Source organism: Stylophora pistillata, chromosome 6, assembly GCF_964205215.1.
Source record: "Stylophora pistillata chromosome 6, jaStyPist1.2, whole genome shotgun sequence".
Classification (NCBI taxonomy): Eukaryota; Metazoa; Cnidaria; class Anthozoa; order Scleractinia; family Pocilloporidae; genus Stylophora; species Stylophora pistillata.
The window spans coordinates 14,624,343-14,649,018 of NC_142524.1; the positions used below are offsets into that span (position 1 = coordinate 14,624,343).

A 24,676-nucleotide genomic window follows, 5' to 3' on the forward strand; every position below is an offset into this window, starting at 1 on the left:
GGGGAGGGGGGGGGGCCAAATGGCTTTTTCCGACAATTCCTGAGACTTATCGCTAATCACACTATCCTGTTTAAGATGCATCAGCTCTTTTGGAGTCGATCCATTACGCTAGCAAAACCGAAGAGAGCTACGTAAAGAGGTGCATGATTGCGTTACAAAGTGGATTCGCGGTGCGACAAAAAATCTGAAGAATAATAAAAATGGTCTTTCTAGATAATTTGCATCTGTGCGCACGAGATATCTCAGTCCGGCGCGGTATAAATGAATAAATAAACTATGTAATTTGAAGTTCCCCCTTAGGGGCTTTTCAGCCACAATGTAAAACTAACTAAGTGCTTAAAAATCCCCACTGGCAGGAGGGAGACCAGTGGGCTATTTACAGAGCGCAGCAGAGGAGTTGAACTGGGGGCAACCGAGAACAAATCCAGTGACTGGCATGGTGGAGGATTTGAACCCAGGATACCGGACTACAAGTCCAGCACCCTAACCACTTGGCCACGCCGCCTCCTTGAGTATAATTTATAATTATTTGCTTTGAGACGAGAAGAGAGTCACATTGAGCTCTATCCAAAGAGGAGTGACTTAAAAAGCTATATTTCGTTCGCAATGCGGTTTCAACAGCAATGTGAACTATCACAATGAAACCATAGACCAAATTGTATCCTTTCGTAGGTTTACATCGCGATCAACTGTTTGAAAAAGTTTTACCGAGTTTTCAGCTGTATAGATGCACTGTAAACATATTCAAATTAGACCGAGGCGATAGGCGTTTTCATTGCATGACCATGATTGCATGACCAAGATTGCATGACCAAGATTGCATGACCAAGATTGCATGACCAAGATTGCATGACCAAGATATAAACAGAAGGCTAGTTTCCATCACCCAGACATTGTTTTTTTTTTAAGCTTTCTAAACGGCTCCGATTATCTTGACCTATAGAAGGAGAACGTATTGATTTTTCCCTGCACTGCACCCAGACGTTTTTGGAAGCTTTCGAAACGGCTCCTGACCAATTAAAGGGAACATAAAGTTCCTGTACTGACCTATTGGCCAATTTCCCAAAATCATGAATTTTGTCCTATTTTTGTCTCTTAGAGGTCAATGATATCTATTACAGGGGGTTATGAACAGGCCTTGAGTCGATATTATGTTTCAGTGTTACGTGCGAAAGTACCAACAATCTTTCTGTAATTCGAAAAACACACTGCATTGCTACCTAGCTGCTTAAGATGAATAGATCGCCTTGTGGAAGAGAAAATTTTTATTTCGAAATGGAATCAGCCCAAAAGGATACCGAAGTAGGAGTATACAATGATGTTGCTTGCGCGATAACAACAACGCCAAAGAGCTGTGATAAGGTCCAGTTGGGTGGATATGAGAGGCATACTGGAACTACAGAGAGTTCGATTCAAGCTCTAAATTATGCCCTGCATTTACAAGCTGCTGTGGTTCGCCGTCTTCTGTGCATTTCGGTCACTGTTGTTACCGTTGCTTTCTTGACAGCGGCTGCCACTTTGGCATTGGCTTTATTCTTGATGATATATAGAACAAACGATGTGGCCGTGTCGTCTAAAACTGACGGACCTTTGAAAGGTAAGCAGACTACCGGGAGAATTGCATATTCAGCGCATTTCACTTCACTATAGCTTACTGCATGATAATTAAGTTGTTCGCATGGTGAGCAAGTCAATTTATGCGAAAGAAGAGGAATAATAGGGCTTCCTCCTCTTCACAATGGTTATCATTGCAGATTAAACAAACCTCTCTCCCTGGAAATATTGATTTAATGGAGACTGATTTGACTCTGAGAGAAAAAAGATGATTCAAACAATGGATATTATGAAGGTTTTCATTTTTCAGAAGGTGTATAAAAAAAAAAGAAGCTGCAATGGATATTTAGTTCAGATTCATGGAAAAGCTTTGAAACATGAGCGAGATCTGACTTTCACTTATATAAAGCGCAACTAACAATTGGATGTAAAGAATATCGGCCCAGGCATGTCATACAAATGAAACTCGAGACTGGTACAAAAAGCTTCTTAAGCCAACCTAACAATTCAAAGGCAGACCCAGAAAAATACATCAAAACAATAATTATTAACTCTGTGGGAGTCATTTCATCAACTGTTATGAGGGAAAAAACAAACCCCTAATCATTAACGAGTCGAACATTTACAAAGAAAACTATGGAATCCTGGAAAGAAATGACTGTTCAAATACATACTGACCATAAGCTGTTCCGGGAAATTAAGAGGCTGCGAGACTTAATACGGGTAGGGTGATCCAAGGTGGAATTTTATTTCTCGACACGTGACACGCAATTTTTTTGGACGCATGTTACACGTGAACTTGGTTACGCGGACTCCGCCTTACGAGTAACAGAGATCTCAGTGGTGAGTCGGCCAGTATCTGGTTAGTGCCAATGTTAAAGTTTAGTGTGGGAAAATAGAAGGAGAAAGATGGCAAATTTTGAACCCAGCAATAAAAAATGGACTAAAGTTATTATGTTCATCACGAACGTGCTGTAATATGCAGAATAATTTGGATATATCAACAAAGTTGAAATGGTAAATTGGCCACCGTAATGATTACAAAAGCTGACATTTCGAGCGTTAGCCCTTCGTCGGAGCGAAAGGTTTCGCTCCGACGAAGGGCTAACGCTCGAAACGTCAGCTTTTGTAATCATTACGATGGCCAATTTACCATTTCAACTTTGTTGATATATCCAAAGTAATATGCAGAAGCCTGTCACGCGGAGCTTAACATATAGTCTCTGTAGCTCTGTGGTAGAGTTTCTGAGCACGGAATTCGAAGGCCTCTGTCCCACGCTCTAACGATCTTGAAAGGATACTACAACAACTGTAAAATCCTTCTTCAGAGAGAGATTGTTACTTTTTCGCTGTTGTCATTTCCCATTCGTTTCTGCGATTCCTCATTTGGATTGCTAGCTATTTTGGATTTATCATTCACTATTCTGTTACCAGCCTGTATTCTTTTTAGAGTCGAAGCCATCACAATCAAAGTTTGAAGCTGAACTTAAGGCAATGAAGCAGAACAACTCCACAATTCAATCACGGGCTGCTGATAAAGTGGTGGGTAGCTATAACGGCCAGGTGCTTTATCAATCTTGCTTTTATTTGTATTCAATGATATATTCGTGAGAGAAGTGGCTCATTAGGTTACTCAGAAAAAATATCAGTGAATCCATTATCCTCCAGCGAAAGAATGTTAACAGATATATGCGTTGTCAAACATTGAGAAGTGACTTATTTGAATCCATCTGTCCATCTAAAAGGATATTCGTGCTAAAAAGGTGAGTGCAATTTTAAAGCATTTGGCATAAAAAATATTGATATAAGGGAGAAGCTGAAACATTATACATACATACCTACATACATACGTTTATTGTAACTAACAAGCTGAATTTTCAGTTACAAAGTCTACATTAAATTATTCAGTGTAATATTATAGTAACATTTATTTAGTAACATTCAATCAATCAATCAATCAATCAATCAATACTTTATTTACCCACGTAGCGTCAAGGAGCATAGAGCTCGTTCAAAATACAAATGAATAAAGGCTGATAGTTTCGAAAGAAACTGTTTGGGGCTGCGTAGGTGGGAGTAACGAAATAATTTGGATATATCAACAAAGTTGAAATGGTAAATTGGCCACCGTAACGATTACAAAAGCTGACGTTTCGAGCGTTAGCCCTTCGTCGGAGCTCCGACGAAGGGCTAACGCTCGAAACGTGAGCTTTTGTAATCGTTACGGTGGCCAATTTACCATTTCAACTTTGTTGATATATCCAAATTATCTCGTTCAAAATACGTACGTGCCTCTAAGATTAAGAATCTAAAAAACCTAATACATACTGTCAAAACCTAATTGATTAGAAATTAAAATAACTAACAATTAATATTAAAATTTAAGTTTGTACAGTAAAATTCAAAGTCACTTAAATACAGGTATAAAATGGTGAAGCAATAGCTTAAGTAATTCAAAATTAAGATTAAAAATTAAGTTTGTACAATGAAATTGAGAGTCACTTAAATACAAGTATAAAATGGAGAAGCAGCTAAAGTTTCAATGTTCTCAATAGCTTCTTAAAAAGATTGATATTATTGGCCAGTTTTACACTTGTAGGTAATCCATTCCACAGCTGCGCACACATACAAGTGAAAGATTTTTTCATAAAATTTAAATAAAATTTAGGTGCGCCCAAATTAATGCCGGTTCCTCTCAGGTTGTACATAGTTTCCCTAAAACTAAAAAAATCTCTGATGTATTTGGGACCGTCGTTATGCAAACAATTATATAACAGAATAAGAGATTGTTGTCTCCTTCTCTGGTCTAACGTTTCCATATTCAAGATTCGCAGCAATTCATCATAAAGGGTAGACTTGAGATAACCTAGCAGTGATCTAAGAATATAATAGTTGGCATCTTCTAGCCGATTCGCTTGCACTTTCCCCAATTCAAGAAAGAGGGGGTAACAGTATTCAAAATGAGGGAGAATGAAAGTTTTATAGAGCCTTAACATAACGTTGTCAGGGACAAAACGCCTGATTCTCCTAAGTGCGCCATCATAAATATATATATATACAAGTATATACATGTATATATATATATATATATGTATATATATATATATATATATACATATATATATATATATATATATATATATATATATATATATATGTAAACCCCTGAAGAGTGAAGCGATTCACGAAACAGGCTTGTCGGGAAATGTAGTTACGTCCTTTTTTCCTCTCATAATATTTATATATATATATATATATATATATATATAAGTAAATCTAAAGCTAATACAAAATAAATACAAAAGGCCAGTACACATTAAAAACACTAGTGAACTAATACAAAAATTACACAAGAATACAAGATAGAAACGATTCATCTTTGCGCAACATTTCCACTAAGGAGCGCATTCAGTAGGCGGAGCTTAAAGGCGTTTACATTCTCAGCTGCCTTTAAGTCCTTTGAGAGGTTCTTCCACAATTTGCATCCACGATACGTGAATGCACGTTGCCCAGAGGACAGGAGGCATCGTAAGATGTGGAGCAGATTACATGATCTTGTTACCCTACTATGTATACGAGATCGTGGGACAAACGTGGTAGCCAGATATTCAGGAACTAAATTATTTACAAATTTAAATACCATTACAGCATCGTTGAAATAAAGTCTCTCCTTAACAGTGGGCCAATTAAGAGATTTTATGCCTTGGGAGATGTGGTCAAATTTCTTAAGACCTAATACAATACGGGCAGCGAAGTTTTGCACTAGCTGAAGTTTCTTTATATTTCTTTGACATGTGTTGGCCCATACAGTTGAACAATAATACATCGTACTAAAAACAAAAGCGTTTATCAAAAGTAAGAGAGTTTTCCTGTCCAAAAGGTGTTTGATCTTGCTGATCTGTATCAGTTTGAAAATACAGTTAGAAGTAGTTTTAGCAGTATGATCGTTGTATGTTAAGGACTGGTCGATGTAGACTCCAAAGTCCTTTGCTACAGGGACTCGTGTTATTTCCTTTCCCAAGAGTGAAATTGACGTAGGAGGCAATTTTCGCAGTAGTTGAGGAACACCAACTAGTAAGATTTTAGTTTTAGCTGGGTTTATTAGAAGGAATTCTGACAGCACCATCGGCAGATTTCACTGAGGTCTTCGTTCAGATAGCCAAATACGCGAGCGATGTCAGTTGAGCGAAAGGATAGGTACAATTTACAGTCATCGACGTAGCACACAGACTTGCAGTGAGTTGGAACGGACAAGAGATCGTTTACATAGATGGTAAATAACACGGGCCCCAAGATAGAACCCTGAGGAACTCCGTATTTTAAAGGGAGCGGGTCTGAGATAGCAACCCCAATGCGCGCTCTCTGGCTACAACCAGACAGGTAATAATGAAACCACTCCAAGCTCGAAGAGGCAACACCTATACTCTGTAACTTCTGAAGGAGAATATTATGTCTGATACTGTCGAATGCCTTAGACATGTCTAGTAGCACGACAACGGACACTTCACTCTCATCAATAGCCATGAGAAAATCATCTGTTACGTGTAAGAGAGCAGTTTCCGTCGAGTGACATTTTCGATTACCGCTCTGATTTTTAGATGGCTTCTTGTTGGTGGTTATGTAATCAACGAACTGACGGTGAGCTAATTTCTCAGACACCTTAGATAGTATTGGCAGTAATGAGATGGGCCGGTGATAACAGGGATCTTCGGGGTTGCCAGACTTTAACACAGGAGTAACTTCAGCCATTTTCCATACTTTAACACCTTAGGTTAATTTTTAAACTTCACCGAGCGCCTCTTTTATTTCAGTTTTCCGGGGAACTCGAGAAACTGAGAGCAAAGGTAAGTAATGTTAGTTAATATCATTCCGAAAAAAATGTATCAAAGTTTCAAGAAAGACATGTACCTGATAATGGAGTTACCTAGGCACAAAAGACACTTGCTTATGTCTTGCTAAATATGAACATCAAGCACATCTGTTCAAGAACGGGTGCCCATTAGTAACTCCCCAGAGTTCCCTTGGGTTTGGGTTCGAATTTCCCGAGTTTGTCTGTTGTTTGTTTGCTTTCCTTTTTCGGGTTTTGTTACTGTTTTTCGCTGATTGTATCGGTATTTCAGGTAAGAAATAACATCGCCAAATTATTTGCGATCACTACTTCCCTTTTCTTTTTCTTTCATTATACCAGTTCTCCTTTTTCTCCTTTTCCCCCTTTTGATACTAAATCAGCTTTATTTAATTATTGTGTGATTACAGGAGCTCATTTTCCCGTTATAAACCACGTAGGGTGTCGGGAGAATCATGAAAAAAGCTTCAAGTTATTGAAACTCGGTCCCTTTTTTAACGCCGTTTAAGAAGGGACCGAATCGCATTTTGGTTAATAGCCACCAGTTTCTTGATGTGCAAGGTTTTTTCGCGCTATTACAAAGGGAGCTTTCAGCTCAATCATATCGCATTTGGCAATTATATCAATCATCTAGAAAAGATAAAATTTTATTCCAAACATTTTGAGAGTTGTAAATTAGGAGCTGAAAATCTTTGTTCAAGTTTAGCCCATAGTATACATGTAAGTGTATTTACAGTCATATGAATTGACTCTCTTTACTCTAGTCATCATGGCAAGTTCATAGCCTGATATAACACAGATCTTGAGAGCAGACTTACCAATCAGGGCCCAGTTGTATAGAGCGTAGACTACGCTATCCAATGGATAAAGATTTCTTCACTGGATAGTGTCATCCAACTTTCGAACAACTGGGGCCAGATGATGCTTGCTATGTACAGCAATATTCGGAATAATTACGGTAACCGGTGCTTAATAGAGAATCGTAAATCTTGAATTCACAAATTTTTAACAAATGGTAAACACCACAGCGTACACTATCGAGTTATGGATGCACGCGGGAGGTTGCTAAGCACGAGAGAAGCGTAACAGTCGCTCGAGGCGATAGCCGAGAGCGACTCTAGCTTCTTTAGTGCTTAGCAAACCTCCCAAGTGCATCTATAACTCAACAGTGTACGCTGTGGTGTTTACCATTTGTTTTATAACATAACATTGATACATTGTAGCTAAAGAGTTCCCTTTTATTTAACAAATCTTACGCGACCAGAAAAAAACAAGCGCGCGCTGAAAAATAGTATTTGCATTTCCTCACGTCAGCAGCGTACACCCATGGGCAAATGGGGGACGCTAAATTGACCAATCAGAGCACGCGCTTTACTTTGGTTATGTTATAATATTAAATGAGTTTTGATACAAGGTTTGCTTGCGTTAAGTCATGATGTCTATGTTACAGATGATATAAAAAAATAGAAATTTGGCATTATGAAATGCTCTTATGAGTATAAAGATAGAGTATCTATCTTTAGATAATGTGACATAGACACTTTGAATTATATTCCAAATATTTTGGTATGAAAATTGTATTATAATACTATTATTATCATTACTATCGTATAATTACTATCATAATTACAACTATCATTATCATAAGTGAAGTTATTAAATGATCTTTTCGAAAGTCTCGCTACAACATACGTAGTACGACTTCCTTCATTGTATTATGCTGAAAAAACTCAAATTTTGTCTCATCATTTCATTGCAGATTAGTGAGACGGAGGAGATTAGTGAGATGGAGGAGAAGGTTTCAAATTTGGACAAGGGTAACACCTCAGATAATGTCCAGGTGCATTATGAGTGTCAATCATACGAGAATAGAGGACATATTTCAGACCAAAACAAAATTTTTATACGCTTAAGCAGTCCTTGATTTGTAAGAGAAAACTTATCAATGTCGTTTCTTGAGTTGAATAATTTGTCTTTTGTTTTTTACTGCCCATAGAGACAAGCTGAGGCAAAGCTTGACATGGAGATTGTAAAATCAGTGAATACAACCGTAAATGAAAAGCTGAGAGACGTTCAGCGAGACATAACTAAGCTAGAGCAGATGGTAAGTAAACTGACGCTAAGAGGAAAAAATGGGGATTTTTTTTTGGGAGGGGGGTACGACAGTGGAATCCGCAGCCTCTACAAAAGTCCAACAACGATAATAATAAATTAATACTATTGCGTTATGTGTAATGCGAAAATTTGGGTCAGGAGATTAGAAAATTTCTCGACACGACGTTGTTTGCAGTTAGTACCGTATTAGGCTGACTGTCAAAGGACGGCTGGCTTTTACTACTGATCCAAAGACCAATTGAAGCAGCCTCACAAAATGTCATGAAAATAATTATTGAAAAATGGAAAAACAACTGTGAGTGCATTGAATATCTAAACGGGGTAACAAACATTGTAAAATGTTCCTTTGCTCCAGATAATAAAAGTAAGCAAAGATCCGGGACCACGAGGACCACGTGGATTCAATGGCACAAATGGTCTTCCAGGGCTACCCGGATATAGCAATTGGACACTGTTCTTACTAGCGTAAAGTCAGTGATGGTGAAACCGCATCAGTCCATGCAAGTCAAAAGGTGCAAATAACTGAACCAAAGGTAAGCCACACTTTTTCAATCATTAACCAATTTAAGCTCAGAGGTGAGAGTTGACTTCTTCAAATTTAAGCTGCGTTTAGCTATTTTTACTTGTTTGTTCATGGAATTCTACGAGAGAACACAGAAAAGAACACACCCCACACTGTTCGAAAACGTTTTTACGTACTCGTGCGTTGAAAAAAATATTTGAAGGATAATAAACGCAACACCCTCCACCAAAAATATGCTCGTATGTCCTTAGACATTTTCTGTTCCTCACAGTTCTCCTGGAGCCTTGCTCTCGGAAAGCTTGTCGCGGAACAGATAGTGTCTTCGGATAGATATCCTTACATATTTTCATGTCAAATGGGGGTTATTGTTTACGTGCTACCACTAAGACTACTGCCTTACCTTCCGCCTGCATTTTAGTGACACCACTTTTAGAAAGACTTTCTTAAGGTGGCTCAATAAGGTTATGCAAGATCACGAAGCGCGCGCCAGTGACATCAATCGAAAGTTAATTTTTCTCGTTGTTTTTGCTATTTTTCAAATCAAAGCTACTGAAACATAAAAAACAAGGGCCTAAATTTGCTGTACAACAGTCACCTCTGAAGTCAAGGCTTTTAGTCCCAAATTAAAACTACTCAAATATCGCCATTTTTTGACGTCTGTTTGACTTTGATTTCAATTTTCTTCAATTTCCTTCGGTAAAATTTTCTATTATTCTCCGACCGGGTAGAGTCTGACAAGACGAAACTTTTGAAATCGAAAAAAATGGGGGTTGTCAAGGTAGTTTTTTCGCTTTTAACATTTTTGTTGTTTTTTGGCTGAGCGAAAAACTTGTCCTACAAATTTTTCTGATAAATTCACAGCAAGGAAAGCTAAAAGGGTATAACATCTCTGCCAAATTTTAAGGAATTTCACCGAAGGAAATACGAGAAATCTGAGGGGGAACTTTCTATTTTCTCACCTCAATGACAACCACGTGATCAGAATAGGAACTCGCCAAGATCGCCATTTGAGCATGCGCGAACTTTCGAACCACGCGGTTTTGTCGAGAACAAGTGGGTAAACACGGGCGGTCATTATCTTTGACGTTTTTGTACAAACTGCTTTTGACCTGAAAGTCAGTTGAGAACATACCTTAATTTACTATGCCGCAGAATCCTTGGAAATCTCTTCGAAGTGTTTCAAAATTGCGGAGACTATTCTCGTCGTGTTTGTGACCCTTGGAAGCGATGAGCGACTGGACAATGGCGGTCTCGTCAAAATACACACTAGACCTTTCCGTCCAAATCGTTGGTACAAATTATTTAAATCCTCATATCTTAAGCCACTGCCAGCAATTTTTTCGGCAATGCTTTGCTTTATTGGGCTATCCGCATGACCTGGGTTGTACAGCTTTCCTTGAAAAGACAAGAGTCTCTAATGACGGTTGTCAAGATATTTCAGGTCTTCGGCGGCGTCCTTGACAGAGATTACAGAACTTCTGTTCACCAGCATTTCATCAGACAAAGCCAACCTAGGCGAAAGCAAGATTCTTCGAAGAGCGATCACGTCCTCTAGGGCGTCGTGGGCATCAAAGGTGGTTTGAAATAAATGTTCGTAAACAGAACTCTGCCCAGGCTTTGGAAATTTACCTTCTGCGTTTTGGATGGAAGAGTGCTTGCTTTTGATGAGTGATTTCATGTGTCAGAGTGTCTGCAAACCGGATGGAACTGATGGAACTGAGCTCCGCGATAAAATTTTCGCCACCGTTTCGAAGAAGTATTGGAATATCAAATGTGACGGCGTTGTGTCCAGCCAAGATTGTGCAAACGTAACAGGCTTTGTGGATCGTGTTGAAGCTGAATCTATTCTGGCCCTCAAAAAAGTTAAGAACTGCCTAAGTACTTGCGATAACTCAAAGGCTTCTACTAGTCGAATATCTTTGAAAAGTCCGCGGATTCCATTGACAGTTTTAACTGTAAGTTTGTTGACCTTTGACGCGTGAGAATCTATGTCTCTGGTTGGTAGAATGTAGCATGAGAATTGTTTAGCTGACCTATCCACGGCAGCGACCTGACATACTTCTGCTTATTTTCCCGTTGAATTTGTCTCGATGTCAAATAAAACAAAGTGATAAAATTTACTGTCATCAAATTTTTCCTTTTGAACTGTGGGTCTCGAAGTGTATTTCGGAACTGCATTTTCGTACTGTTCTTGTTGTTTCGTGACAGCAGCGGTTATATCATAAAGATCAGTGATTGAAAGTTCAGAATTGTTCAACTCCAATGTTGTCGCAGAAGAGTTCAGGTTCAGGCCAATGCCACTTTCATACATGGTACCTTCTTTACCCTCGTTTTTCGAGGTTTCTGAAATCTGGTGTTTGTGTAATTGTGATCGACGTCGTTTGAATCCAACTGTTGATTTCCTTTGTTTGTCCTTCGAACTTTTCATGTCCATTTTCGTATTATGGTCTACACAGAAAAGACCTGGCTCTATGTTAAGTGACGCTAGAGTTTGAGGAATTTACCTGTAACCTAAATTTACTTGAGAGACAATGCAGGACACTATAATCATTGCTTTCACTTCCCCCGTAAAAGCGAATTTTGGGGTTCTTCGAGCCCACCACACTGTTCAGAGACTCGTTACGTTGAGAATTTGCTGCAGGTGCAAGTTTGTTTATAACAATGTCTGTGCTATATTCATCAAAGAGAGATTTCAGGGCTGATTGAATGCTATCTCCTTGGAGGTCTTTGCCATAGGGAAGATCTCTGTGACAATAATGAGAAGGGTCTTTCTTGTATCTACACCATGTTTCTCTACAACCAGTGTGGTCACCAAATGCATGAGGCACAATGCTTTGAATTGCAGATTTCATGTTTGTAGCATCCCCCTTATTTTGTGCAATACAGTATGTAAAGGATTTGACACGGTAATTTATGACTTTCTGTGACAACACTGAACTGTTGGGGAACTTACTTCGTTGGCTCAAGTTGTATAGGCGTGTTGTAAGGGATCTTTTTATGTGAACTGTATCACTTCATTTTTCCACACCATAGGGTACCTTTTGCTCTAGGTGAGATTCAGTCATTGAATCATCATCCCCGGTGTAAATTGAAAATTTGACATTTGATTTAGTTACCTTATTGAAAAGTTCAACTGCAGCTAAAGGCTCCATTGACTTTGAAGAGCCTGAATGATTTTTTCTACAGTCATGGTCATTTGGTTGTTTTCCTGCCTTTTCAGCTTCATCACAGGAGTGGCACATTTTATTTTTTGTTGTGTAGTCAAGGACCTTACCATTTGAAAGGCCCATGACTGCAGCATGTCCGGTCTTAGAGTTCAAACCTCGCCCCCGTTTCTGCCACCCCATGTCATAAGAACAGGCAATAGGTACCAAATTGTTATGGTCAGGCCTTCTCTCGTTCAAGGTTTAGGAATTGCTGGCAACTATTTTTTGCTACTAGCTCTATTGCCTTTCCAGCTTCCCTTTCCCAATTAGCTTTATTCTGCTGATGGGAATCAGGGTTGGAGTCAACAGAACAGGTAGGCCGATAATTAGGACAAGCTTGACAGGAAAATCTTACCAAAAATTAAGACTTCCGAATCAAGAAAAATGTACTGACCTCACGTGCTCGTGTCATTCGTTTTGCTGGGGGTTCGTTTTCCATGGATATGTTATCATACTGGAGCTTCCTTTTGGCATTCCACGTTTTGAACCCTCCGTGTAACCTTTTTATTTTTGTTTCTTTTCTGGTTTCGAACGCTTCCACTTTCCGAAAGCGACCCGACGCATTACGGATGTTGTGTAGGCGTTGTGTAAACTTCTGGTCTTTCACTGTCAATATTGTGCTCCTTTCCTGGAAAGTATAGATGCCGTTTCACTCTCGTCAAGTAAACTTCGCGATTATGTGACAAAAATTGTGCACTCGCGTGAAGCCGCCAAGTTTGTTTACATATTTGATGCCATTTAAAAGCGCGCGCTATTTTCGTACCCATTCTTAACCCGGCCAAAAAACCCTATTGAGCCACCTTAAACCTCCCTTTCTTTGTTTTCAGATCTTTCAGTTGAGATATTTAACCAAACGCATATCTATGTGTTTTCATGTGTGCTTCTAACTCTAACCCTAATACGCTTTCCGCATTTAATTTAAATGAAATTTTCTTTGAGAAAAGCGTGTAAAAAGCATTTCAAAAGCTTGTGAAAAACTTCGTATCTTTAAAAAATCGTTAGTCACGTTCCTGAAAGCTGCCATTTGAAATAATAATTGCCTTAGTTACCACTACAAAGTGTACAAAAAAAGTTTGACGGAACAGAAGCTTAAAAGATTGCTTTATTTTTTGCAGGATAAAAAGATTTTTGGTGTTAATTGTGACACCAATAACGCAAAATTTGCGCAGATGACAAGCACTGCCTCTAAATACAGTATAATCTACAAATGCACATGCACAGATACGTTACAAAGAGGATACTCCAACATGTATTGCTACATGCACTATTGGGAATGCCCAACTTAAATGGGACAGCGAGAAATGAGCCATGAACATTCGCTTCTAATCAAATTACTTAAAAAAAGGGGTCAGTCAATTACTTTCACTTTAACGTAGCACTGCTACTGATTGTCCTTTTACGTTTTGTGGTAGAAGGTTAACTTACTCTATATAGTTATTGCACCATTGTCAGTAATTTTAGCCAAAGCTGATCTGATGTTTGGGCATTTGCACGATACCTTAAAAACAGACGCGCAGAAAAGTCGAAACCATTTCGTGGAGCTAACCCCTGGCGAATAAATAATATATAGATCTAGCCAAGCCTAAAAGTGGAGCTCCCAAGTTCGTAATTTTAATGATCAAAATATGTGCATTCGCCAAGACTCGCCTGAGTCATCCCTAAGATAGGGATGACTGAGGTGATTCGAGTATTGGTATCATTAAGATTCCACAAAATTGGGTCAGTAAACTGAAACTTCCTTCTCTTTTAGCAAGCCCAATTTATCGACAAACTACTCACGCATGAAACTTTCCTCCCGAATTAAAAAGTAATTTTACATTTAAGGCATGATGAACAAATATGCCATTGCTTGCTATCAGGGAATGAACTAGTCTCCCTCGCAACCTTTTTTTTTTGGATGTCACGCAACGCTCCCCCCAAAGAACGGCTGCTTACAACCGAACTACATTCCTTTCTCATTGTCCATGCGGTTTGGTCGCGGTCTATTGAACAGACCAATCACATACCAGAAAATCTGAATGACGTAAGGTTTCACGCGAAAATGTGGATGTGGCAGATGATCTAGCTATCATGTCGGGAGAAACACTGAAGAAATTTGTCGATGAGAGCTCGAAATGTTTCACATGTTCATCGTTGTGCCCTGGTAAAGATAGAGTATATATTTTTGGGAAAACTTCTCACAATTTGGTTGAAAGTATAGTATCTACGCTTAACATAGACGTCAACTGCTACGCCAACGACACGAACATTAGATTGTTTGAGTGGTTGTTAAAGTTTCAGCGAGCAACTGAGAAAGTAGAAGAAGCTAAAAACTGAACTGAAACTCTTTATTCGCACTATTTCAAGAGGTTACTACAGATTATAAAAGTCAGAATATATAAGAAACAGTAAATTACATCAATAATCAAAAGAAAATACAAGACGCCTTTCAATCTGGGCCAAGGGCTAAACGCTTGCTTCGACCTACAGATGGAGATCAGGAGGAAAAAAGCGCGTGCTTGCCGTCAACAAACCGGGCGAAGCTTTGAGAACACTGCAATTTAGGTCGGCTAACGTCTCCTACACTACTTGTACTTCTTCATTTGCTAGTCCGCTGCTAGCTGGAGCGAACCCGATTAGTTATGTTCGTGGCTTCTTATCACCGGTACAGGAAATCGGCCCGAATTATCGAGTGTTTCCGCACGTTGGTACAACGCAACAACAATAACAATAATATGACCACTTTCATCGGTAACATGGTCAAACACGAGCGGGAGTGCCAATATTAACGATTTCCCGGATCCCGTAGGCAACTTAACAAAAACATCCTCTTTCTCGACTAAAACTTTTTTAATTGCAAGCTTCTGGTGAGCATTAAGCTCAAAAATTTTGAACTTTGACGACGCTTTGCGAAAAGCTCCTTCAAGCACCGCCATTTGTCTTATGTTTTCCACATGAAGATCGCGATAGAAAACGATATCTGATTGCACGAGTCTCAAAAGGTCAGTCTGGCGCGAAAAGGTTCCTGAAAATGGAACCCGAGCTGCGATTGGCCAATTCGGAGAAAGGAATGTAGTTCGGTTGTCAGCAGCCGTTCTTTTGGGGGAGCATTGCGTGACATCCAAAAAAAAAAACGGCTGCGAGGGAGACTAGGAATGAACACGAAACAAACGAATGTTCAAAAACGTAACCTCCTGCCTTCTAAGCGGATGTTCAACAATATTCATAGCGGGACTCCCACGCGCGCTTCGCGCGCGTGGAGCAGAGCCCCATTCCCATGGAATATGGTCAACCTATTTTCGTTTGGTTGTCACGTGACTGACCGAGCGTACGTACGTACGTACGTACCCTCTATCATGTATGCTATCACGAAAATACTATATGATCAAATTTGAAAATATGGCGACCGCGCGGCCGGCCCTCAAAATTTTCAGGTCGGAGTTTTCGTTCATTTGCGATCGAGTTTGACCTTGTGGAACTCAGAATGTAAAGTAACAATGCTATAGAATACTCTACTTGAAAAAGAATGGATATCAAGGTCTGAAAGATGACAGAATAAGCTCTCGAGTCAACGACACTATGATTCTCTAAGACGATGCGAATTATGGACATAAAGTGAAAATCGAACTTTCGGACCTCAAGTAGGGCCTTGCGACAATTTGACGATTCGATGGCCCGGTAAATATTGTGTTCGAGTAACAATGTGTTAAAAAAAGTATTGTGTAATAGAAGATTTTGTGTCAAATCGAAGTTTTTTCAGAATTTTCAACATAACGCTGGGTAATTTCTGGCCTTGAAGGTAAGTAAACAACGATCTAAGCATGACGAATTTTGCCGCGTGGGCTTTGTACACGTAAGAAATTCGTACGTTTTTTCGTTTATAACAGCAAACCAAAATTTTTTTGAATAAATCTGTCGTCAGGAAATATTTCTTGGCCATTTTAGTCTTGCTTCCTATTGAGAGATTCCATGGAACTTGAGATCTCTTCACTCACGGACAAATCCGCATATTCCATTTTGAAATATGGTCCACATGCCCAATTGCACACATGCGAAAATATTTAGCGATTTTAATCTTTCATCTTGATTTTTTAATTAAAGCGTAATATGCACCTATCGCTTTTTTCGTCGGAAATAAGTTCTTTAATTAGTCTTCTTTCACTGGAGCTTGTTTTTTAGAAAAGATGAATTTTAAAAATTTACTGCGCATTGTGTTTGCTTTCTCAGTTTCTCCAAAATTTTGACTTTTCACGGGCACGTTACACGTAAGTGTCAATGGGTTTAATCTATAATGAATGAATGTTTGGCTAAAAATTTTTAATATATGTAAAGAAATTTTATTTCAAAATTTTCACCTAACGGGAGCTCTGCCTTTAGGCTTGGCTAAATCTATATATTTGACTCGTTTGTATAAGATAGATTATTTAATCAATGGTAGGGGTAAATGCTTCCCTCTGCTTAGAATCCTTTTTTTTTTCTTTCATTTATTTCTATTTACCTATTTACTCTTTCAGATACCTCAGAGTTTGATAAGAAGATACAGAAGTTGGAAAGCAGCCTCTCGGCTCTGCAAAAAAACTTGGTAGGAGCAATTCTTCTATTTGTAATACACAGTGATGAAAAAAATACGAAAGTATTGGCAGATGAAAAAAGATATGGAGAATATGAAAAAGGAGGTAAATTTCTATACAAGCAATAAGAATTTATTGTTATCTGTATTTCACGGTCTCCATCATCATTATGTTGGGAAGCCCAACGTGGACTCTTCTACTTAATTTAGTCGGCCCACTAATTCTCTAACACAATAATTTGGTCTTTTTCTATTTTTTAAGGGCAAAAATACAGAGCTGGAGGAAATCCGTCTCGCAGTAAAAGATGCTGCCCAAACATTGAATGGTCTAAATACAAGCGTAAACGGGAAGTTTAATTTATTTTCAACAAAAAAGTCATGCAACTGGATCAAAAGGTACACGAAACGAAATGCACGCTAGTGTGCTTTATCGTACTGAAATAAAAAATATACACAAACAAAAACCTAAACTACTGTTCTGATACCATAGAATGCCAAGTCACTGACTTAAGCTGCAGGTTATCATTGTCTCTTTTGATTAAAGTGAAGCTCCTTGATCACAAACTACATGGTACAGCTATGCCTCTAAGCCCAACGCAAGAACGGAGACTGTTTTCCACCATGAACAAGTGGGTATTTTCGGCGATTATCAAAAGTATAATTCTTCACAGTTTGCAAGAGTCAGCGTTTACCGCTCAAATCCAAGCAATGCTACCCCTGTAAATCTTCAGGTTGTTAGAAAAGTGACCAGCTGACATACATTTTATTTCAGTGGAATTATAAGGGATAGCGTTCTGTATTTTATGTCAAACTTGACAATTCCACCACTGTGAGTGGCTTCAACTCTGCTTCTAGTTCAAAATCTTCCAAAAACTGATTATTTTTATTGCTTAGACGAGTATTTGATACTTCCATGTAACATTTCTACTGTTCAGATCATCGTTCAAATCGACCAAGAACCCTCCACCGATCGAAGAACTAAAGGACTTTGAGGACGACATGCTCAAGATGATACAGTCTGTAAAATTCAAGCAGGTGAACAGCCCTTTCCTCAACAAACTAAAAGAAGACACCAACCGCATCAAGAACGAACCTAAGCTACTGGTCCCAGCGGACAAAACTACTAACTTCAACAAACTTGAACCCGCAGAATACAACGATCTTCTAGAAAAAAACGTAACAAAATCCTACAAGAAAGCCCTCCCCACAACAACGCAAGCAATCCATAAAACAAACAAAGACATCGCGACAAAACTACAAATCGATGACAGGATAGACACTACAGCCAACAAAAACGCATTCATAACACTTAAAGACCACAAACCGAACTTCCCAAACAAACCGACATGCCGCCTGATCAACCCGACGAAATCCGAAATAGGTAAAGTGAGCAAAAGGATCCTCGACCGCATCAACAGCAACATCGCGTGAAAAAGCAACTTCAACCCATGGAAAAACACCTCAGCCGTTATCAAATGGTTTCGATCAACAAATACAACTCTAACTTCATCTGCTTCGACATAGAAGAATTCTACCCATCCATCAGCCTAGACCTCCTAAACAAAGCACTCAACTTCGCATCTGATTTTGACAACATCACCGCCGACGAAAGGAACATTATTATTCATCCCAAAAGCTCGATTTTAATCCACAAACAGCAACTCTGGCAAAAAAAAAGGCAACACTACCTTTGACGTAACCATGGGCAGTTTCGACGACACCGAAACCTGTGAACTTGTCGGAAACTTCCTCCTGTCCCAGCTACAAAATCTCAACATAAACAATGGTCTATACCGAGACGACGGACTTGCCACAACCGACGCCACACCCAGGGACACTGAAAATATCAAAAAAGAGATATGCCGCATTTTTAACGCTAATGGACTCCGCATCACCATAGAAGCTAACAAACAAGTAATCAACCTCCTGGACGTCACATTTAACCTCAGCCAAAACACCTACCAGCCATATACCAAACCCAATACCTCACTACAATACGTCCACCGCGAAAGCAACCATCCACCGTCCACCACGAAAAACATCCCCGCCGGCATCAACAGACGCTTATCATTCCTCTCATCCGACAAAACCTCCTTCGACCAAGCCGCTCCCGCCTACCAGAAAGCCTTAAACACCAGTGGTTACAGCTACACACTCCACTGCGAACCAACGCACACACAAAGTCGCTAGAACCGCCAACGCAACAACATCCTCTGGTACAACCCGCCCTTCACCAAGAACACCAGCACTAACATCGGACATAAGTTCCTCGCGCTGATTGACAAACACTTCCCCAAAGATCATAAGCTCCGCAGAATTTTCAACAGAAACACAATCAAAATTAGTTACAGCTGCATGGACAATACAAAACAAATCATCGACAACCACAACAAAAGAATCCTCACCTCCCACGTAAAGACTAACGACACCGCCACAACCGACACCTCTACCGCAAACAACAACAAGAAATGCAACTGCCGACAGAAAAACTCATGCCCTCTAGACGGAAACTACCTCCAACAATCTGTCATATACCAAGCTACCATTACACGTAAAGACAGCAGCACGACAGACACATACATCGGGCTCACTGCAAACGACTTTAAGTCGCGCTACAACAACCACACCTCATCATTCCGACACGCAAAACACCGCAACTCCACAGAACTGAGCAAACACATCTGGACACTTAAAGACAACAACATCAATTATTCCATCACCTGACGCATCCTATCTTCCCACCTGCCCTATAACAGCTCAAGCAAACGATGCAACCTATGCCTTAAAGAGAAATTCCTAATCATCTGCCACCCAGACCTATCAACACTCAACAAGCGTAAGGAACTCGTCTCTTCCTGCCGACACAGAAACAAAGCACTCCTACGCAACAGCTGACTTGACACTTTTTACACTGCATAAACCATGTTAATTAGCATTTAGTGTAAAATATAAGCGATGGTATCGCATTATTCTGCCATTAAAATCCCCTGATGAGTGGGCAACCACGAAACAGGTCTGTAGGGATGTATCTTTAGTTGTTTTTTCCGACTACCACACATTATATATATATATATATATAGAATAAATGTTTGAAAAGAAAATTTGCCCTGAGCGGGATTTGAACCCACGTCCCTCCTGTTACTAGTCAGGTGTGATGACCACTGCACTATAAGGACAACCATGCTGGCAACACGGCAATCACAGATGTGATTTACGTGATCGGAGACGTGGTCTCCCGGGAAATTTAACTTTTTAAGGTGACCGGGTAGGGGAAGCCTACAACCCGATATGAAACCCAACTAAGGATCTATTAAAGATACACGACCGAAGTCAACTTAGCGGATCGCAAAGGAGGATCCAATTACGGATACAGGCTAGTTTCAATTAAACAAATTCTGTATGCGAAGGAAACCCTGACCCTGTACACCCCAAGTAATCATACTTATATAGAATAAATGTTTGAAAAGAAAATTTGCCATGCTGGCAACACGGCAATTAAAAGATGTGATTTACGTGATCGGAGACGTGCTCTTCCGGGAAATTTAACTTTTCAAGTTACTATTGTTATTGTCATTGCTATCCTCGTCATTATCATCATTATTGTTATTGTTAGAATAATTATCATTGTTGTTTTCTTTTAAATTATCTAGGTGACAAACACTAATAGCAGCACCACCCTTATAGGACCACCCGGATTCAATGGAACTAATGGGGACATTGGACCTGCCGGACCTAGCGGACCAGCCGGACCTCCTGGACTTCCAGGATATAATGGTACTCAGGGCCCTGCAGGACCATCTGGGTTACCTGGTGCTCAGGGTATTCGTGGACCATCTGGGTACAATGGTACTCATGGCCCACCTGGACTCGGGGCCAGTTCCTGTGTTTACAAGACTTCAGCCAGCTCTGGTATGACGCCACACACGATCACGAGACAACAGGTTCAAGAAACGGAACCAATCGTAAGTCACAGATTAGCTCTATATTGGGTACAGAGGAAATAATGAATCGGTCTTACTAGCATTTTGTCTCCAAAACATCAAGCTCGTACGCCAGACAAAAAATCTTAGTGACGGAGCTAAACGTAGGTCTGGGATCACCTCTTTACATTTGAATAATAATAATTATTTCAAACCTTACTGAAAGAAGATTATCAGAAGGTTGCTCAAATTCATAAAAAGAACCAAAGAAAATTTCTTAACCGTTGAACTTTACAAAATAACACGGAGAGACATTTCTAAATCTTTTCCTATGTTACGGTATAATGTTACTGGCAGAAAGAATACTAAACTCCTACACATCCAACTACCTTAGTGAGTAACACTTCCCTAGTTAATTCTTACTAAGAAGCAGCTCCTGTCAGAAATACTAACAATAAATGGTCCTTTCAAAACTTACTTAAGCCCGCTATAGATTACAACTCAGTTAGCCACTGACGCAAACTCACTACTCCTTCACAATTTTTCAAGTATGCCAGAAAGGCTCCCTATTAGCACAGCGTTTTAGAAAGTTAGGCCCTTCCGACTACAAAAACTATTACTCCTAGATGACTAAGTCCTTATGTACATTCACAGCGTTTTCTAGAACATTCTGGAAACCTACAACACACTCATTCTTGTAGAAATATAATTACATAATGTAATAGAGTTTTCTTGAAAGTTTCGTGGTAGCGCAAAATTGACAAATTTTAACCGATAGTCGTAAATAATGTTCACCATAAAAAAAAAAAAATTTGATGACAACAATAGATTGATATTAACCGTTTGGCGTTAAATGGCCAAAATATTAACCGTTAGCCGCAAGAGCTATCATTCCACTGAGACCCTCTGACTAGGCAAAGGCGTTCTATAAATTTCCAGAAAATAATAATGGACAGTCATTTCCCATAACACCGAGTCATAGGTGGCGGAGCAGGGGGAGCCGCTGCCCCTACCCCAAACAAAAATTTGATTGGGAGCAAAGCCACCCCTGGCCAAAGTGTCAGAGATATTGCTAGTGTGGCATTAAAATTGGCCAAAAATTCATTCTCGTGATCTTTTCTCAAACTCTCTAACAACTGCAGCAATTTTCCATTTCACTAGACAGCGTGTGCGTGTCTAAATATGAAGTTAGACATAATTTCATTTCTCCGTGGAAACCTTATCAAATACTAAGATAAAAGAATTTAGACTGTGGCAGAAAAATGAAGGTAAACCACAAATCGATTGCGGACGCATTCGAAGATTGCAGAGATTTGCTTGTGCCAGCGATATCGCAAAGGGTCTTTCGGAAAATTTGGGTCATAAATTGTAAGGCGTTGGGGGGACAAAAAATCATTACATTTTTGGGTTTCTGAACATGGTGAATGCATTTACGATAACATTATTTAAAGACGGACAAGTCAAAAGATAACCGTCAGCTATCCTCGCATAATAAAAAATGTTACAAATTTGAGCATTTACCAAGAGGGTATTTACATTTTTATAAAAAGAAAAAAAAGGTTTAAATTAGTCCTGCGCGCATCGAAGTCTGACGTCATTTATCATTACCATTAATCATCATTATTTTGTCAGTATCATTACCGTTGTTGTTTATTTCGGCAGAATGGGATGTTTATTGGTGTAAACTGGGATACAAATGATGCAAAATTTATTCAATTATCAAGCATCGTCTCAAGTGGCAAAAGAGTCTACAAGTGCAAATGCGAAGGTACCCTAACAAGTGGAGTACCAAAGATGCATTGCTACATCCATTACTGGGAGTGTCAGTCCTGAAGGGGAAAACTAAAGCCATTCGTGTATTGGGAGTCTTTGCAAAGAGGTTAATAGAGTTGAACCAGAAACGAGAGGAAGTACAATTTAGCTTTTATAATATACTATCAGCTTCCCTCCATATCATTTTTTTTTTTGTCATCGCTGCGTTAATTTTCTTCAAATGTGTCCAGTCGGGCATATGGTATTTCGTGGACTGGACTGGACTAGTAAAACGCGGACTAGTAAAGCGCGGACTAGTAAAACGCAGGAATTCGATGAATAAAACTCGCATTAAATCTCCTTGTGTCTAGGTAGAAACATCCTCGGAGACCCACGGGCTGAGTCAATTTCAAGTTAGGGCGTGAAGAGCCCCTGGGGACATGGTCTTACAAGACTAATTCCAAACGGTCGCAGTCGTTCTGCCATCTGATTGGTGCCAGAAAATCTTTGTTTTTCTGCCCAATCAGAGTGAAGTGTGCTTTAGAGTCCTTTCGTGTGTTTTAACACGGACATATACTACTAGCTCAGTGGCTCGCTATGTTTGTTTGGACCGTGCGACGGAGATTTGCTTGAGGTGAAAAGTTTCAGTCTCGGCACACAATGTAAGAGAAATCGATCAGATAGTCAGCGAAAATCTTACCGGAAATTATACTGAATACTTTCGTAGGTATCACTAGAGAACGTGCTTTAAAGTTTGCGAGGTTATATACAACACGGTGGTTGGAGTTATTGATATGTCGCTTTAAACGTCTAGATTTTTTGCATAATTTGCTGTGACTGAAACTTTGCCAATGCAGTGAAGTTATTTCGTCGCACGGGCCACGCAGGTATGTCGAGCAACTGGCGCTTTCTCCTACGTAGCTTTCTGCTTTCTGTGCGCGCCAAAATCTAATCTTAGTAGTAAAGTCGTTCACAATACGGCCAAGGTTGCAGAGTGGACGACATCCAGCAAGTGCTAAGAGAAAGCTTAGCTGTGTTTCCGGTTAGCTAAATAAAATCTGAACAAAAACTTTTTAACGAGAACATCGTGGGAAGGAGAGATGTTTTCGGGCAGTTACCGTAGGGGTTTGGAAAGAGTTTAATCTTTCAACTGCTGTCTAGAGTGTTGAAATTCTTCAGCTAGGAAGGCCACGGTTTCTCTTCTAGTCCCTTGGTCATTGTCATTTCACCTCTTCTGTCGATTGTTCAAGACCAAGTTAAATACCTTTGATCATTGATATTATTGTAAGTCTATTTTAATGGTAATTTTTAATCTTGTAATGCGCATTTGAACATTTTATGGAATTTGCGCATTATAAATTTTAATATTATTATTATTATTATTATTGGGAATCGATCCTATGCTGTTTTCAGTGGGAAAAACAAAACCAAAGACCAAGATATATTGGATGGAAAGGGCGGGTTTGCTTTATTGCAAATGTCAGCTTAGTAGTACGGGGTCATCTACTCACATCTAATAAGCAAAAGTTTCCACGCTTAGCTTTTCTTTTTTTTTTCAAGCGAAGATGAGATTAGATTTTGGCACGCACAGAAAGTTGCGCAAGTACCAGTTGCTCGACATACCTGCGTGGCCCGTGCGACGAAATAACTTCACGGGATTGGCAAAGTTTCAGTCACAGCAAATTATGCAAAAAATCTAGAAAGATTTAAGCTTAAATCTCGTTTAACGTTTAAAGCGACATATCAATGACTGCAACCAGCGTGTTGTATACAAACCTCGCAAACTTTAAAACACTTTCTCTAGTGATACCTGCGAAAGTATTCAGTATAATTTCCGGCAAGATTTTCGCTGACAATCTGATCGATTTCCCTTACATTGTGTGCCGAGACTGAAACTTTTCGCCTCAAGCAAATCTCCGTCGCACGGTCCAAACAAACATAGCGAGCCACTGAGCTAGTAGTATACGTCCGTGATAAAACAAACGAAAGGACTCTAAAGCACACTTCACTCTAATTGGGCAGAGAAACAAAGATTTTCTGGCACCAATCAGATGGCAGAACGACTTCGACCGTTTGGAACTTGTCTTGTAAGACAATGTCCCCAGGGGCTCTTCACGCCCTAACTTGAAATCGACCCACAGCCCCTGGGCCTCCGAGGATGAGGTAGAAAGAGTCTCATTGACTTCAGCTTTTCGGTGGAAGAAACACCGA

At 39.6% G+C, this 24,676-nt stretch overlaps 2 protein-coding genes and 1 pseudogene across 3 annotated transcripts; 2 read left to right on the forward strand and 1 right to left on the reverse strand.

The window, feature by feature from the left end:
- Positions 1 to 101: 101 nt before the first annotated feature.
- Positions 102 to 13,530, forward strand: LOC111340699 (uncharacterized). The gene is given in 8 exon segments (XM_088763129.1): positions 102 to 1,597; positions 3,005 to 3,096; positions 6,366 to 6,398; positions 8,178 to 8,240; positions 8,397 to 8,504; positions 8,871 to 8,965; positions 8,967 to 9,048; positions 13,360 to 13,530. Coding segments are annotated over 8 exon segments (1,008 nt in total). The 5' UTR covers positions 102 to 1,233.
- LOC148728406 (uncharacterized) lies at positions 10,086 to 12,523 on the reverse strand (annotated as a pseudogene).
- LOC111340697 (uncharacterized) lies at positions 13,463 to 22,825 on the forward strand. 2 transcript variants are annotated; one of them, XM_088763140.1, is made up of 5 exons: positions 13,463 to 13,591; positions 16,738 to 16,805; positions 17,056 to 17,189; positions 20,444 to 20,755; positions 22,376 to 22,825. In XM_088763140.1, exons 3-5 carry the CDS (start codon positions 17,172 to 17,174, stop codon positions 22,544 to 22,546), a joined length of 501 nt encoding a protein of 166 aa, XP_088619266.1. In that variant the 5' UTR covers positions 13,463 to 13,591; positions 16,738 to 16,805; positions 17,056 to 17,171; the 3' UTR covers positions 22,547 to 22,825. The 2 variants fall into 2 exon arrangements, 1 of the variants encoding a protein (XP_088619266.1); XR_016002451.1 differs by lacking the exons at positions 13,463 to 13,591; positions 16,738 to 16,805; positions 17,056 to 17,189; positions 22,376 to 22,825 and adding exons at positions 17,230 to 17,422; positions 17,729 to 19,806 and having other exon boundaries at positions 20,444 to 20,550.
- The last annotated feature ends 1,851 nt before the right edge of the window (positions 22,826 to 24,676 follow it).

Bases quoted from the DNA above. Each gene is read 5' to 3' on its own strand.
- LOC111340697 (XM_088763140.1), top strand. The intron at 20,756-22,375 runs GTAAGTCACAGA...TTATTTCGGCAG, and splicing joins TTCAAGAAACGGAACCAATC to AATGGGATGTTTATTGGTGT.